Source organism: Corapipo altera, unplaced genomic scaffold, assembly GCF_003945725.1.
Source record: "Corapipo altera isolate COAL_440 unplaced genomic scaffold, ASM394572v1 343, whole genome shotgun sequence".
NCBI lineage: Eukaryota > Metazoa > Chordata > Aves > Passeriformes > Pipridae > Corapipo > Corapipo altera.
Genome location: NW_020884913.1, coordinates 312,017 through 329,012, shown reverse-complemented (window position 1 = coordinate 329,012; position 16,996 = coordinate 312,017). Strand labels below are relative to the sequence as shown.

The window sequence follows — 16,996 nt, the reverse complement described above, 5'->3', positions numbered from 1 at the left end:
GTTATTATTTATAAACCCCAAGAGTTTAAAAGGTTTGAATTTTACTGAAAAATTAGTGGAGGGGGAGAAATCACCAGCTAAAATTTGATATTATGCTTGTAAGGGGCTCAGAGGACATTGCAAACCAGTCCAGGCACCCTGTGTCCCTCCAAAGGCTCACTGCCTTCCATCAAAAGGATGGACAGAGAGGGAAACCCCTCCCTCTGTGCTCCCCATGAGCATGGGTGCTGTGGGCCAGGGGTTCTCCCCATTTTCCAGAGGCAGAGACCCAGGATGGGGGCTCAGTGGCATCCCATTGCCTGGGCTGGGGAGGGACCACACCAGTCCCTCAGCTGCATCCTGACACTCATCCAAGCACAGAGTTGAGGCCAAGCACACCCCAGGACCTCAAAAACCACCTCCAACCACGGGACAACTTTCCTGTTTTCCCTCCAGCCTGATCTCCTGACAATTCCCAGCTCCTCCATCCAAGGATCAGAGCCCATCTCCATTTTGCAGGCCTTGGCTGGGTGTTTATACTCCCTTTGCTCCAAACTCCACCTTTCCATTGACACTCACTGTTTCCACGGGCAATTTCAGGCCTGGCCCCCCGCCAGCTTTTCAATCACACCAAGGAACAGAGAGATAATTTCATTCCCCCCCAGGGGACAAACAGAAAAGACGGATTTTCCTACGTGCTTTCTGCATCACCCTCCCCACTCGCTCCCTACGGCTCCAATGTGCATCACCATCATCTGGGCTGGCTACATCCAAGCAGGATTAAATGCTTTCCACGATATTATCTCGCAGCAATCTGATTACAAGGCTGCCTTTAACTGTATAATGTGGGTTTTGTACCGGCTCACACCACGCGCCGGGAATCAAACCAGAAAATAGCCCTGACGGGCTGGAGCCATCCTGACCCGTGGACACCATGGAGGATTTTAAGGTTTTTAAGGCTGCAGACAGAGGGCTAAAAGCTTTACAGACACTTCTAGTGTGTCTGGAAAGCAGGTGAAGAGCAGTGGGAGATGGTGCAGCCTGGCCACTGGTGGCACTGGGAAGGACACACACTGATTCCCAGCCATGCCAGGTCCATTCCCTCTCCAACCCCAGGATGGCAGGGACAGACAACACCTGCTGCTTTTAAAAAAAAGGTCCTGACACATCTTGCTCTTCCCACTGAGGGTCACAATCCCAAATTTTCCCTGTGCTTGGACATACCTGGCTCACCTGGGCAGACCAGTGGTCCCCAGGAACACACTCTCACCGTTGTCTGGATGAGGCACTGCAAAACTGCCTTTTCTTGGCTTTTTCTCCCTTTTTTTTTCATCCCCAAAGCAGCTGCCTTGCTGGCCAAGAGGCAGGACCTTGGACAAGCCAGGAACAATTAAGCTGGAGAAAGGAAACACAGCAGAACAGAGGGAGAAGCAGCAAAGCTATGGTTTTACAGCAGTAAAACGAATCAGCGCAAACTCTCGATTTCCCATTTATTGAAACCAATCACAGTTGAAAGGTCAAATCCATTGGCAAACAGTAGTTTTGTATCATCCAGAGTGATCCACAAATGAAGTAGAAATTAAATCCAACCAAAAAAGAAAGAACCAAATGAAAATGCACAACTCCAGCTTAATTAATTCAAGCCTGTTCCCTTTGGCTGCCCCTCCAGCAGGTGATCCATGACATCCCAGAGCCACTTCCAGAGGGACTGAGCAGCAGGAGGCAGCCAGGTGATCCAGTTATTCCCACTGAAGGGTCTAAGCCCTTTGTGCTGAAGACTGAAGCGTCCCTGGTGAGGGGGAGCTGGGATTTGCAGCATCCTTCCAACTGTGGCAATTCCCTTCTCACCTGAGTGTGCGCCGGGCACAGGGATGGGCAGGATTCACTCCTCAGTCTGGAAGGGATCAATCCTGCCTGCTCAGGAAGAGCCATTCCACAAGAGATGCTTGGAAAGCACCAGGTGAAGAGGCAGGATCCACGTTGCACGTTTCTGGCTCTTCAGGTGGGATAATTAATTCATCCTGAGGAATGAATTCATCCTGATGCTGCTCAGGAAGACGAGGGCTCCCAGCACACTCAGGTGCTGACTTGGCTCTTCTGCAGGTGAAGTGTGACCAGGACCATCACCAAACCTTTCCTTGGTTCTTCAGGGAGTTATGGCCCACCAAAACCAGCAATCCCTCAGGAAGGCCAAACACAGGTCCACGTGGAATTGTATCCGGCATCAGGCAGCACATCAGCGACAGTGTGGAGGACCACACCTTGCCTTGTCAAAGAGTACATGCTGGGAAACACTAAAATTCTTCTTTCCTGGTTTTTTTTTTTTCCTGAAAACCCTGGAACACTGGACATGACTCATCAGAACAGTGCCTCGCTTAGATAAATTTAGGAAAAAAAAAAAAAGACATTTCCCCCTTGAAGAGATCCCAAGAAAATTCATTTTTATTTGCCTGGACTATTTGCATCCATCAAAACAAATTCCCTGAAGCATTCCCAAGGACCAGCAGGACACGGGAGACCTGCAGTCCTGCGATATGTTGTGTGTGTTATCGCAGCCCTAACGCCTTCCACCTGCCTTCCCAAAAAAGGGTGGAATTCGAGACTCCCTAAGGGGTTTACTCCATTCCAATGCCTCAGTGCTTAACCACAGACCAGCTTCAACACAGGACAGAGAATTTCTAACCTTCTACAGAGCAAAGATGATCAAAATCCCCGAGTGACCCGACTCGGAGAAACCAGCCCAGCGTCGTCCAACGACCCCCCCTGAGAGGAAAAGCAAACCTGGTGGCGAAAGGAAAGCGGGATCTGGGAGCAACCACCCGTATTTGTGCTTTGAAAACCATCAACATGACATTGGGGGAGAGAGATATAAAATTATAGGAAATCAACACCAAGCCAGATCCCAGAAAGATATGTACAAAACCAGTCCGGAGGATGACGCGCGCCCGGCTCCGAACTCGCACGCGCGGCTCTGAATTCTTCTCCTGGGATTGCAGCGCTGCCCTACCCGAGCCCAACGTCCAGGGACATCATCACCACAAAGCCCAGGATGGAGGTCCAGGATGCCAGCTTCCCATTGCCACTGCAGGGAGAGAGGGGAGAGGTGAGCTCCGAGGAGCCGGGAATGTCGGCTGGGAGGAGGGGAAGCACCGCGTGTCTCTGCCCTGGCCAAGGGAAGGGACGTTCCGGAGCCCTCTGTGCTTCCCGCCGTGTCTCCCTGCCTGTAACGGTGTCTGCAGGGGCCTCACCTGGTCTGTGCCTCGGGAATGATGTCGTCCATCACCACGTAGACCATGGCCCCGGCGGCGAAGCCCAGGGCATAGGGCAGGAGAGGCTCTGCCACCACCACGGCGAAGGCTCCGAACACGCCGGCCAAGGGCTCCACCATCCCGCTCAGCTGCCCGTACCTGCCAAACACCCCCACTGAGAGCCCCTGGGAGCCTGGAGAGAGGGGTGGCACAGCCATCCCGATGGGATGACGGGGCTCACACCTCCCCATCCCCACTGCACCCCCATCCCCCATTCCCCAGTGCCACCGTGGCCTGGAGGGGGTGGCACACTGGCCATGCCATGCCAAGTCACCTGGATGATTTTAAACAGGCAATGATTTGACCCAGCCCAGCTGAATTTTCCAGGGGTGGAATTAAGGCATGGCCCAATTCCTCCCCCCAGCAGCATTGTGGGATTTGGGGGTCCAGCTCCCAGGCAGGGATGGGTCAGAGAGGAAATATTTCCAACCAGCATAACTCAATCCCAAAGAGCTGAGGTTGTGAATCCACATCTGGCCACAGCCTCAACCAGGATAAAATCATGTTCTTCCCGCTCGTTTTCTTTCCCTCTAGGACTGTTTCAACTCTCTGGACCATGGGAACTCCCCAGCAGCAGCAATCCTGGTGCAAGTCCCAGCACCCGCTTGCGGGGGTGGGTGGGAGGAAAAGAAAACAAAGCTTTGGCAGGAGCAGTTTCGGAGCCTCCCCCTGCCCTCCCATCCATCACCCAGCCAGGTGAACACAGCCCTGCACTCCCAGGGTTCATGCCCTGGGCTTTTTCACCTCAGGGAAAAGGGAAAAGGCTGGGTTTGAAATCTAGCCTGGAGTGAAGGGAGGAAAAAAAAAGAAATAAAATAAAAATTAAAAAAAAATAAAAATATTTAGTGCAGGATCTGGGAGGTCACAAGAGGTACTGAAGCGGGATGTGGTGACCTGTCAGGATCATGGATGCATCCCCAGGGAGCTGAGGGCTTGGATCTGAGTTCGGGCAGTGTGGAGGGAGCAGGGTAGAGCTCACCACACTGCCTCAGCACAGGAAACCAGCAGCACTCCCAGCACCAGCTCCCTGTGATTTCAGGAGCTGACCCAGCAGGTCTGGAGCAAACTCATTCCAAGGGCAGCTCCATGATGGAGCAACACAATGGACAGGGGAGGAAACCAATGGGCAGGAGGTGCTGGTGGAGGGCTCTTGTTCCCCTGGGAGAAGAGGAGCTCAGCTTACCAGAATGCTTTCCACGTGGAAAATCCAGCCCCTCGCAAAGGCAGGCTGACAGCCAGGCCCTCCGGGAAATTCTGGATCCCAATCCCAATGGCTAAGTTCCTACCACACAGAAAAAGCACAAATATATATATATATATATATGTGTTAGATGGAAAGCACAGCCTGGGGAAGGCTGCTGGGAGACAGGGACAAAGAGACACGAGTAAAGATTCCATGGAAGTGAAAAACCAGGCAGAGGGGAGAGCTGGACTGTCCATCAGTCATGGAATCATGGAATGGTTTGGGTCAGAAGGGGCCTTAAAGCCCATCTTGTTCCACCCCCTGCCATGGGCAGATTTTCTCCATCATGTCTCCCCTGGTGTGTGTTGGTGGCACTGGCCATGGCCTGTCCTGGGGAGACACCAAGAGAGGGACCATCCTGGGGGCTCAAAGCTGCAGCAGTGAGGGGCTGGGATCTGCCTCAGCCCACAGCTCGAGGCAGGAGCCCAGTGCCTCTCCCTGAGGTCAGCCCTTCCTCTGCCAGCAGCTCCAAGCTCCCTTTTGCTGCCTCAAACACTTGTTTCCTATTAGTAAAATAAGACTGGTGAGAAAAATCTCTCTGGGTTGTTTAAACTTCTACCAGGGTTTACAGAAGAGGGGAGGGGAAGGGGGAGAGGCTGCGGGTTTCCCTAACCAGGACAGGCTATTACAATCAAAAACATTATTCAAGGGAAAGAGAGGGAGGACGGAGGGGGAAAACCATCCCTGTTGGAAAACACTGGGGCCGCTGTCTGTGCCCTGGGCTTTTTTTCCTCCTTCCCTCGCCTTCGCACAAAGCAGCTTTTACTGGCCCCGACCACAACAAATTAATGGGGTGGGAGAGGGAGGTGTGAATGGAGGGGTCTGTACGGGAAGGGTGGAGAGTCCCCCCCTCGCCCCCACTGGGAGGAGGGAACCCCACGCTGACCCCCAGCCCTGCAGCAGCCCCAAGGGGAAGGAGGAAGGGGATGGAATCCGGGGGAAGATCCAGGAGAAGCCCATCGGGTGGGTTTGTCCCTGCTCTTTTCCTCCTTTCCTTCCCACACACCCCTGGCACAGCCCACCAGGGCTCCCCCAAGAACCAGCCCAGCCCTACAGACTGGGGCATCTCCAGAGCAGTGCCAGATGTCCAGGGATGGGGATGGGGATGGGAACAGGGCTGCAGGTGGCACAGCAGTGCCCACTGTGCCACATGCCACGGCACTCACACCCCATGGCAAACGGGTTCTGGTGTGCTCAACACCAACAGGGACCCACTGGGGCCAGGCCACCCACACCCCCCAGCCCTCATAGGGAGGCAGCAATGAATGCCCCATCCCAGGTCAGGATTTTAACTGTTTTCCCAGGAAATGCCCACTGCATGGGCACTGCCAGCCAGGGCAGCTTCAGTGCAGGACGTGGCCAGAGACAAAGGCCACCAGAGACCCAGACACCCACAAGTGTCCCTGCACGAGGAGTTTCTTGGGATGTCCGTGGGGCAGAAAGGACCAGGCTGAGAAGGTCCCCATAACATCTCCTGGCCTCCAATCACTCCATGTCCCCACCGTGGTCTCCTGCTCACCCGGACCGCGCTCCCCCAGGACCATCGTTCCTCCAACGCTTCCTCCCGCTGCAGCTCTGCCTGAACATTTCTTGGACTTTGGGGCCTTCTGAGCCCTTCCCAGGGACACTAATCCCATCAGGATGAGGAGCACTCCGTGACACCACGAGGCCAGGAACACCTAAGCCTGGCTGTTTGCTCGGCCTCGCTTGGCCGCGCGGGGGGAACCTCGGGGGCCACCTCTGTTTGCGTCCCGGGAGGGGTCCGGGTGCTGGGGCAAAGGAGAGGAGCACTCCCTGTGGAACAAAACCATCCCAAGGGACATTCCTGTCCCTCTTGGCCGCCGAGCCGTGCACAACTCACACCTTCTCCCACGTGGAGCTGACGGCAACGCGGGCGCCGGGAAGGGACGGAATCAAAGCTGCATTGTGTGCGAGGGGAACAAAGGCGCCTTATGACGGAAATAGGTGGGGATTCTTGGAAGGTTTCCCCCGACTGCAAAGGAATACACTGTAAAACACCAGCACCGAGACAGAGCTGGAGCAGCCCGGCCCAGGGGAGCCCGAGCTCGGGGTGCCCATGGGGAGGTGGGGACACGGAGGAGATGGAAACAGGGAGATGAGCCAATGCAGCCAGAGGGACAGTGCTTGGGATGGAAAGTTTAGGGTCTTAAAAGAGAAGAAGGTGAGGGATAACTGGGAGAGAGGTGGTAGAAGCAGATCTCATCTGGTCAGATTTTTGCCCAGGAAGGTGGTGGAGTCCCCATCCCCGGAGGTGTTCAAGGACAGGGCACTCAGTGCTCTGGGTTGAGGGACAAGGTGGGAATTGGGCACAGATTGGACTCGATGATTTTGGAGCTCTTTTCCAACCTTAACAGTTCTGGGATTCTGTGGATGGGTCACCTGTGTCCAACTGGACAAGGGGGACAACCTGTGGCTCATCCCCAACCTACAAACATGAGTTGGTCCAAAGGAAGCACATTCCAAAGGAAACCACACGGGACTCTGCCTGGGAATGCACGTGTCCCATTAGTGGCTGTGCCACCAGCACCCTGGCCAGCACAGGAATGTCACTTGGGTGTCTCTTCCTTTGGGCACAATGGACTCAGGTGTCAAGGACAGGGAGCCAACATGCACTGGACACATCACCCTTCCCAGCTCTGCCTCAGCTTCCCCATCTGTAAAATGGGGGTGCTGACAGTGATGTCCTGCACAACCTCCTCAATGTGGGGACAGAAGCACCACCAGGACACGTGTCACCCCCACGTGAGCTCTGCAGAGAGCCAGCAGTGCTGTGATGGCTCTGCCCCGGCCCTGGCTGAGCCTCCCCTGCAGCAGGGCCCTGGGCAGCAGTTTTAAGGAAGAAAAGGTAAACCTGTGACATCCTGGTGGAGCTCCAACGAGGACCAGCTCGATGGAAAGACTCTGTGTCCCCCCGGGAACACACCAGGGCCGGACCTCCTACCCCCAGCTCGCCTGCCAACTGCTATGGCACCACGCTGGGAGACTCCAAGTTCACTTTCAAAAAAAAAGTTGGCATCTCTGCATATTTGCAAGGTCAAGGCACAGAAAGCCTTCTATAAGCCTAAACCCTTGTTTTCAAGGGCCTATTCTTTTACAAACTGATTATGAAAGCAGGCTACATATTCTTAACAAGCCCCTTTTCACTCCGGCTTTCAATTCCCTCCAGTGTATAATGTGCATGTGTATTCTTGCATGGCAGGCCCTTACATACTGTTTTGATTGTTATCGTCTTGCCATGAAAGGGCCGATTGTTTTGGGTTCCCAAGATTACATCATGGCTCCCACTCGGGCCGCCCGTCGAGGTGTTTGATCAGGGCTCCAGGTGGGAATGGGAAGGAGCTCCGCGGGGCCCTCGGCGCTTCCCATACCTGCCCTACCTGTTCGGCACGGCCGCCGGCTCGGGAGGCTCTCACGCGAGGAGTGCGGGGGAGCCAGGGGGGGCAGCTGGCCCTGCCACCCCCCCTGATGCCCCCCGGGCCACATCCCCACCCCGGGCAGCAGCCTGACCCACCCGTGGGCACAGGGGGCTCCTGGTGAGCCCGTGGTGCTCAAAGCTTTGAAGGCCAAATCCACAGGAGCAGCGGGAGGATGTTGCTCCCGCGGATCTGCCCTTTGGTAACGCAGCATTTTTTCCATCTCAAACATTTCAAGCTATTAAAAAAAACCTCACCAGGATATAAACCTACTGTGCATCCTCCTCTCAAGAGCAGCCACCAGTCCCATTACTCACAGGGGCACAGAAATGCAGGAACAACGTGTGCCCTCATCCTGGGTAGGGGATGGAGCAGGCACCCCCCTCCCAGATAGGGAATGGAATGCCTTGGGTTGGAAGGGATGGTAAAGCTCATCCTGTTCCACCCCCTGCCATGGGCAGGGACACCTTCCACTAGCCCAGGTTGCTCCAAGCCCCGTCCAACCTGGGCTTGGACATTTCCAGGGATCCAGGGGCAGCCACAGCTTCTCTGGGCAACCTGTGCCAGGGCCTCCCCACCCTCACAGAGAGGAATTTCCTCCTCACAGGGAAGAATTTCTTCCATGAGAAGCTCCTGTTGGGTCTCGGCTGGAGCCGTGTGTGGCACATCCCAGTGGAACAACACGTGCTCTCCCAAGACTTGGCCCTTCCAGTGCTGCTTCTCAGCAGCCACTTCCATCCCTCTTCCCACCCTTCCATCCCTCTTCCATCTTCTCTTCCCACCCAATCTCCTGGGCTGGAGCCGTGCCTCCAGCTCTGTGTCACATCTGCTGCCTGGCCCCCTGCCAGCCTTGCCCCCCCAGCTCTGGATCCACACACTGTAAACATTTACAATTTTAGGAAATTTTACCCTTAATTTATCCCAAAGGCGTGTGAGCTCAGTTCAGAGTCGTAAAACCTGCTCTCCCCCCTGACTGCAGCACCGGGACGTGAACTCCAGCTGGAGAGCACGGAATTCTCCAGCTTTCCCGACACAAATCCCCACCAGCAGTGCCAGGTCAGTCCAGGATGGGGCTGCCACCCATGTCCCCTCTCCAGCAAAGCTCAGCTCAGTGTTCTCCCACCAGATCCCAAAGATGAGAGGCCTCCTCCAGCCCAAGGGTGGATCAGGTTCTGCCCCAGCCATGTGGGACCAGGGGCTCCCTTGGCCATCACCACCCCCTTCAGCTGCTCCCTCCACCATCATCCTCCATGGAAAACACACTGCCAGGGGACCCAGGGCTGGTTGCACCGGGTACCTGCCCTCCTCACCTTCCACAGCCATGGATTTGGTGGAGAAAGCCATGCCAGGAATGCAGAACCATAGAATTGTTTTAAGGAAAAGAATCTTAAGGTCATCATTGCCAAGGCCACCACTCACCCATGTCCCCAGGTGCCACATCCACACGGTTTTTTAATCCCCCCCAGGACAGGGACTCCCCCACTGCCATGGGCAGCTGTGCCAGGACTGGGCAGCCCTTCCATGGAGACGTTTTCCCTAATATCCAACCTAAACTTTTTTTCCCTAATATCCAACCTAAACTTTTTTTCCCTAATATCCAACCTAAACTTTTTTTCCCTAATATCCAACCTAACCCTTCCCTGGAACAACTCGAGGCCATTTCCCCTTGTCCTGTCACTTGTTTCCTGGGAGAAGACACCAACCCCTCTGGCTGAGCTGAGAGGACACAGGTCTGGACACCCCTTCCAGAGCAAAACCTCGGTGTTGGATGATGGGAGACAGAAACTGGAGGTCATTCCCTGGGAGGGCAGACATGCATCCACCTCCAGATCCCATGGACTGGTCCCATTGTCTGGGGACTATTTATTCCTGTGGAGTTTTAAAATCTTTATTCTTATCTGCCTGGTTATTTATGTAACTGTTTGATTTATGAGTCAGACTCATGCGCAGGGTAAAAGTTCACATCTCCCCCGATCTGGGAAGCACAAAGACACGTTTCACGAGCTCCACACGTTCCTTTTGCCATGTTTTGACCTCTCTGAGCAGCAGGAAAGGCTCAGGGAGCCTCAACACCTTCTCCTGTGCTGGACAAGAGTGTGAACCTGACCTGTGAGCACAGAATCTGGCCAATATTGGCCGAGTCTCACCAGGCTCTGGCTCTGCAGGGCTGGTACAAGCAGGAGACAGGACCAAGCCCTGGAATCTCTTCCTGAAAAACCTCCTTTGCAGGAGATGGAAGCCATGAGGAATTGCCCTTGTCTTGCTCTCACAGCACGCAGCAAAAAAGCAGGATCCATCACACAGACAGATTTCTGTTTGCACAGTTATGGTCTAGCCAGCTCAAATTTCACAGATAACTGGAAATCATAAAGCTCATTTCATCCCACCCTCTGCAGTGGGCAGGGACACCTTCCACTAGCCCAGGTTGCTCCAGGTCCAGCCTGGCCTTGGACACTTCCAGGGGTGGGACATAAATGGATGAAGATGTCACTGCCCATCATGTTTCCTGGGGTTAATTCCAGCCCAAGGAAAGGGACCAACACAAGACCAAATATTCCCAGACCCCACTGACACCACCCACACATGGCCCCCAGCTCTGGTGGGACCTGGCTCTGGCTGCAGAGGGGTGGGGGAGCCCTAAGAGAGAAAGGCAGCATTAAAAGGCAGCATGAAGAGCTGCAGGACCCCCATCACTGCTGTTATTCCCAGCATGTTCCCTTTTCCAGGAGCAGATCCAGCATCATCAGGTGCCACCCCAAGCCCTGCAGACCCCCAGCTCCGAGGAACCCTGTAAATCCCCCCAAACTGCTACAAGAGAACAGCAACGACCATAAAGAGGAGAGTCTGTGGCTCTCACACCTCATCAGAGCTGGCTCCTGACAGGAATGTCTCCATTTTCAAGCAGAAACCAAGAACATCCTTCCCTGGCAGCCACTGAGCCACAGGCAGCACCTTCCAACTCCAACCATCACCAGGAGGTTTCAGTTAAGACCCCACACACCTATTTTTAAATACCTTAAGACAACCCTCATGTGAGACCTCGTTAATTCTATTTTAAACAGCGTCAGCCTGCAAATAATTTCAATTTTTACATATTCATACAGGCACACCCCTAAATAAAGCAGGATTTAACGATGTGGCTGCATTGATCTCGGGCAGGGCTGGAGCTGGAGGGAGATACAGGACCTTATAAAGGTTATTAAAACATTTTTTTAAAAACAATTAAACACAGAGAAGCTGGGTGGTCTAAAAGCAGGGCTGGGATTATGGTCCATATATAAAAATTCCCAATTAATGTTTATGGCTTCATACAAAAATGGCAATTCTCTGCTTTTTAAGTGAATCTTCAAACTGCAATTTCATTTCACACTGAAAATTATTTTACATACCATGGAAATCTCAGTGTAAATAACACGCTGGGGAGGGGGAAATGGTTTAAGGGGTATTTTTTAGGGATTTATTGCCTTGCCCTCCAGATCACCAGCAAACACGGCCCCATCACTCAGGGAAAACCAAAGTAAGGGAAGGAGGATGAGTGTGGTTAATAAAGACCTTGTTCTTCCTTCCTGTTAAAGGGTGGAAAGGACCCACAGGGAGCCAAAGCCCAGCCCTACATACAGATAAAATATGGATGGATTTCCCTCCTCCTCTCTCAGGTGGCTCCAGGACGTGGTGATGGAGCTCAGCACTCAGCCCAGCTCACTGTGCCAGGGTGGCATCAAGGGGCTCACACACAATTCCCATGTGCCCACGTTTGCATCCTGCTGGGAATCATTAGCCAAGAGCAAAATTAAAAGCCCTGAAACGATTTCTCCTCTCCCCTTCCCTCGGCATCGCTGTCAAACCTCGCCGGGGGAGCCTGAAAGCACCGGAGCAGCCCCTTTGTGCAGCCTGAAAACCTGGAACCAAACAATTTCCTAACAGCTGTAGCTCTAAAAGGGCCCATTATCGCCCCGTGTTCCCTCACAATGTCTTCATTCAATTTGCTTCCCCTCTCCAAGGGCTCATTTTTAACCCAGGCTGCGAGCAGAGGACCAGGAGAGGACCAGGAGAGGACCAGGAGAGGACCAGGCCATGAGGGCTGCACAGCCAACCTGGGGAGCTTCATGTGGCACCACCTGGGTGAGATCAGCAGGGAGAGTGGCTTTGGCTTGCTCTGCTTTCCTGCCTTGCCCTCCTTCTTTTATTTCAAGGTGAACAGGAAGCAAGCAGGTGCACTTTGCAGATCAAAGCTGGGCAGGAGAGACCTTTGTGGTGAGGTCCTGGAGAACCTCATCCTGCAGCAATGGGGACCAAGGTCAAGGGTGGACACCTTCCACTAGCCCAGGTTGCTCCAAGCCTCATCCAGCCTGGCCTTGGACACTTCCAGGGATGGGGCAGCCACAGCTTCTCTGGGCAACCTGTGCCAGGGCCTCCCCACCCTCACAGGGAAGAATTTCCTCCCAAAATCCCATCTAAATTTTCCACCCCAGGCTGCTGGGCCATTGCAGCCCCCAGCCACAGCTCATCCACAAACCATTCATTTGTCCAACAGCCCCCAGGGAAAGGGCTGGGCAGCTCTCCCAAAGCCCCCCCCAAGAGGTGAGAAGCCAAAGAGCTTCTCCTGGCACTGCCTGTCCTTCAGGTTGTACCACCACAGGAGGAGAACACAACCATTACACAGACTTTCCACCAAGCCAGATGTTGTTTGGGAGACCAGCTGTCTCTCCTAAGCATTCCAAATCAATCAAAAAACTCAGTCTAGACACTGGAGTAAGGGATGAGGAAGGAGTGAGAGGGAAGAGGAGGGGAGACTATTTATACAGCGACGTAAAGGCGAAGAGCCAGCGAGGGATTGGCAGCCAAGAGCCCGGCTCCCAGCCAGGCTCTGGAGACCTCCCTGCTCACTTGGGAGATCTCCTCCTCCTCCAGCCTGGCAAGAAATCCAGGCTGCAGCACCCACCCAACCCCAGGAGCTGGGCTGCTGTGGGCTTTCAATCCAACTGACTTGGACAAGAGACAGGAAAGAGAAGTGAGTGTTGTCACCAAACCTGCGGGGACCACCGTGGCCAAGGAGCCTCCAGCACGTGGGCACGAGCCACAGAGCCTGAGGGAGTCCCCCCTGAGGGATTCCTGCCAGCCTGGCTCCACCATGGGCTGCACCACTTCGGACAAGCTTCCCCTTCATGTGCCTTGAAATTTAGCTCCTGAATTTCAGGAAAGCTCAAAGCACCTGTTTTTCTCTAACAGCCTCCCACTCCCTGCATTTCTCCTCTTAAACCACATTTGCAAAGGGGGCTGGGACATCTGCACTGGAGGTTCTTGGTGAGAAGATGCCATCACTGCTGGCAGGAGCCTCCTCATCTCTCCTCTCCTCACCTCACCTCTCCTCCTCTCCATCCACCTCCGCTGAGGTTCAACCATGATCAGAAACACAACAATCCTGGTTTGCGGCTCAAACCCTTCCTGCCCACTCTGTGCTCCAGAGAGGTGGTGACAACACACCCTGGTACCATCCTCACCCTTCCATAGAAAAGCCCTGGGGAAACCCATTACTCCCAGTAATAAACATCCACCTTCGGGACAGGCTAATTAAAAGGTGCTTAATAAGCAGCTTTGTTTTGTAACCAGGGGCAGTGCTGGGCTTTGTTCTGCACCCATTTGTCTGGGATCCTGGGAAAGGTGGAAATACCCTCACCTCATCCCTAGGTGGGCTTTTCCCATGAGGTGTTTCTGTGATCTGATAAAGAGGTTGGGATTGGACCCCACATTTCGATCCTTCCCCTTCCTTAGCTCCACTGTGGATCTATTCATAAGCCAGAGACGAGATCTCGTGTGTGAACCAGAGAAAAACCCAGTGTGTCTTCTGCTGTCTCCCAGACCACAATGATTTCCATTCATTCAAAGAAAACACAGTATAAAATTTTTGCCTGGTTTCAATCTCCCTACATTAATCAAGCCCTCTTTTTTTTTTTTTTTCCAGCCTGAGAGACACAGCGTGGGAGGCACAGGCTGTCCCATGAAATAATATTTTCCAAGCCATAGTCAAAGTCTGCCTGTCAACTCGAAGCCTCTCTTCTGTCTGTTTTACCAAAGCTGGACAGGAAACAATCTGTGGGCACAACAGATCAAAACAAGGCCAGCATTCCCAGCAAAAGGGCGGATGAATGGGAACCATTGTGCTGTGGTGGAGGAAACATCCTCAGCATCATCGAGGGGGGGACACATATCTCTGTTTCCATCCCTTCCCCACTCACCCCCTGCCTCCCCGGCTGCCCCAGGGAGGGGATTCCCTGGAGGAGATGGTGGGGCAGGTGGGATGAGGGGGGATGAGGGTGGGACACCCAGAACCACGATGTGCTGGTCCAGCAGCACCAAAAGCAGGTCAAACCAGGCAATCCAAGATAAACATTATTCCCACAAACCCCACTTTCCCCCTTCCTTGCCTCCACGGCAAGCCAGGATCAGCCCCTGGATCAGACCTCACCTCCTGCTGGCAAAAGGGGGTGCAGCAAAAGGGTGGGATTTGGGGGTGCTGAAGGGGAGAGGGGATCCATCCCTGCCCCATCCCCAGAGTTTAGGGGAGAAAAGCTCACCAGGTACAGATCCAACTTTTTTGGGAGGATCCCAGCCCAGGAAAAGAGGGTGCTGAGGGGGTGACACCCACTGGGGGTTCCCCAGGGGCTCCCCTGCCTCCAGCTCACCCTGCAGCTGCTAAAGGGGATCCACATGAACCCCAAGAACAGCTCCCAGCTGTGAATAAACCCCCCCCAAACCCCTCTGCTTTAAACCAAAGGTAAGAACCAACTCCCCACACCCCCTCAAACACACTCAGCTTCATCCTAAGGCAGAACTTTGCCAAAAATTTGCCTGCACCACATTTAACCTCCCTAAATTACCTGCACCCGTGGGATCCGATGAGGACCCAGTGCCCAGACCACCCATGGCTTAACAAAACACTCCACTTTATTTTTCAAACCTCCAGTCCTTTCTATATGTATATATCTCATCTGCTCCAAGTAATTTATGGCATTTAACTCGATATTGGTTCCACTTATTTGAACCTCCTCTCACCTTGGGAAGGGCAGCCCCTTGCCTGGGGCTTTGCCAGGGAAAAAGCCACATCTGGGAATCCCATTAGCTCCAGGGTTTGCCCTCCAGCCCTGGGAGACCAGGCAGCAGCCCCGGATCTGTGGGAAGAGGCTGACAGGAACATGGATGTTACCCCCTAGTGTCAGCTGGGAGAGGAGCAGCACCCGGGCTGGGACTGGGATGGGAACAGGGCTGCAGGTCATCCCAGGCACCTCTGCCTCCCTGGCCCTCCACAGGGACAGGAGCTCTGCACCCCTGTAACGGGGATGGCCTTGAAAATAAAAATTCAATGTGCTTTTGGGGAGGGAAGAATGCAGGGAAGTCCATCCGTGTTTTATCCTGACTTTTCAGCTCGAGTCGGACTTGCAGGTGTTTTTTGCCTGCAACCAGCCAAGTTATTCACTGCAACAGTCAGACCCACACTGCCCTGAGCCATCTGTGGGTTTGATGGAGGAAGTAGAGAAGCAGCTGTTCCCCATCCATGCCAGGAGCATGGGGAATGTGCCCAAGGACCCTGTGGGGAAGAAGAGAGGGCACCCAGGCAAAGAGCACCATTGCAACGTCTGCTTCCAAAGATCCAAGCAAAAAGTGCACTGAAAATCCTCTCTCCAGCATTTCCCAGTTGCTACAGGCTTGATTTTCCAGCCTTAATAACAGCCTTTTATCAGATTTTTAAAATTATACACACAAGTGATGTTAAAATAACAGGGAGGCTGCAGGATGGAGCTGCACCCACACAGCCCCCGAGTCCCCCAGGGGGAACCAGCACACAGAGATACTGCCACTGGAAGAGCATCCCTGGAGCACAGCCTTCACATCCCAGCTGGAAAAACAGCTCAGCCAGAGCATCTCCTGCTGCCTGTGCTGCCAGCCAGTGGTGCAGGGAATATCCCACCTGCTGGAATCACTGCCATTCCTGGTGGAGGAGCAGATCAGCCAGAGAGGGACTGGCAGGGAAAATCCAGATGGTTCAAAGCTAATTGTGAAACAGATTCCCTTTTCCTCCCCAAATTAGCCAGCCAAGGTCCAGCACTGCCCATCACACATGACCCCAGTCACTGCCACCCCCATGTCCCCCCACCACTCTCCATCCTCCTCCTCAGGGTGTCTCAAAGACATTCCCAAATCCTTCTCCTGTGAAAAGCAGAATCACTGGCCCAGGTATTTTAGGGCAGTCTTCTGTTCCCTCTGCAGCACAACACAGGCACACTCGGGCGTTCCTGCCATCCCAACCAGGGAAATTCATCTTATGCTGAATTTCTCAGTGACAGAAACAAATCCACAGGAAGCAGCAACGGTCCATAAGGAAAGGGCTTTGGCCTTTGTGTGCTCCCACCCAGCAGGGCCACGAGCTGCCTGCAGAAAGCAAACAGCACATGGGGGATTTGTTGGGCAAGAAGCAGAACCAGGCTCCTGCATCCCCGTTATCCCACCCTGCTCCCCCCAGTCCCAGTCACCACAGCCAGGCAAGCCCTTGCTGGTGGGTGGGATGGGGAGGGGGATAACCAGCCCCCCGGGCTGATTCTCAAAAGAAGAGTCTCTGATGGGGAAGGGGGAGAAAAGGAGGTGCCCAAGGACCTCACGTCCCCCTCCAACCTTGTGCTTCCATCCAAGGGATGAGCTCCCGCCCGGGATGCCGCAGGGCAGAGCTGCAGGTCCCTGAGTGCCAGCGTGGGATTCCCTCCCTGCCAGCCCTGGTCCACAGCTCAGAGCTGCCCAGCATCCCAGCCCATGGAATGAGGGGCTCATTGGTGCTGCCTTCATCCCCTAAAAGACACAGCAGGGACTTGGAGAGAGGGAGAACGTACAGAGCACAGGACGTACAGAGCACAGACAGCAACAGGGACCTGTCCTGGCCCCTCTCCTCCTACACCCAGCTCTGGGAAAACCACTGACAGAGTGGACCAGCACCAGACAGCCCTGTGTGCCCCCTGCCTGTACCTCTGCCTGCCCCCCTGCCC

At 54.1% G+C, this 16,996-nt stretch overlaps 1 protein-coding gene across 3 annotated transcripts in view; it reads right to left on the bottom strand.

Moving 5' to 3' along the window:
• Positions 1–1,449: 1,449 nt before the first annotated feature.
• The window catches only part of SLC39A11 (solute carrier family 39 member 11), a 79,870-nt gene continuing 64,323 nt past the window's right edge, over positions 1,450–16,996 (bottom strand). For all 3 annotated transcript variants that reach the window (XM_027654549.1, XM_027654548.1, XM_027654550.1), the window contains exons 8-10: positions 4,471–4,569; positions 3,228–3,386; positions 1,450–3,061 (exon numbers count right to left, since the gene is read on the bottom strand). In XM_027654549.1, coding sequence (XP_027510350.1) covers positions 2,983–3,061; positions 3,228–3,386; positions 4,471–4,569 — 337 coding nt within the window. In that variant the 3' untranslated portion in view covers positions 1,450–2,982. The remainder of the gene's footprint in view (positions 3,062–3,227; positions 3,387–4,470; positions 4,570–16,996) is intronic.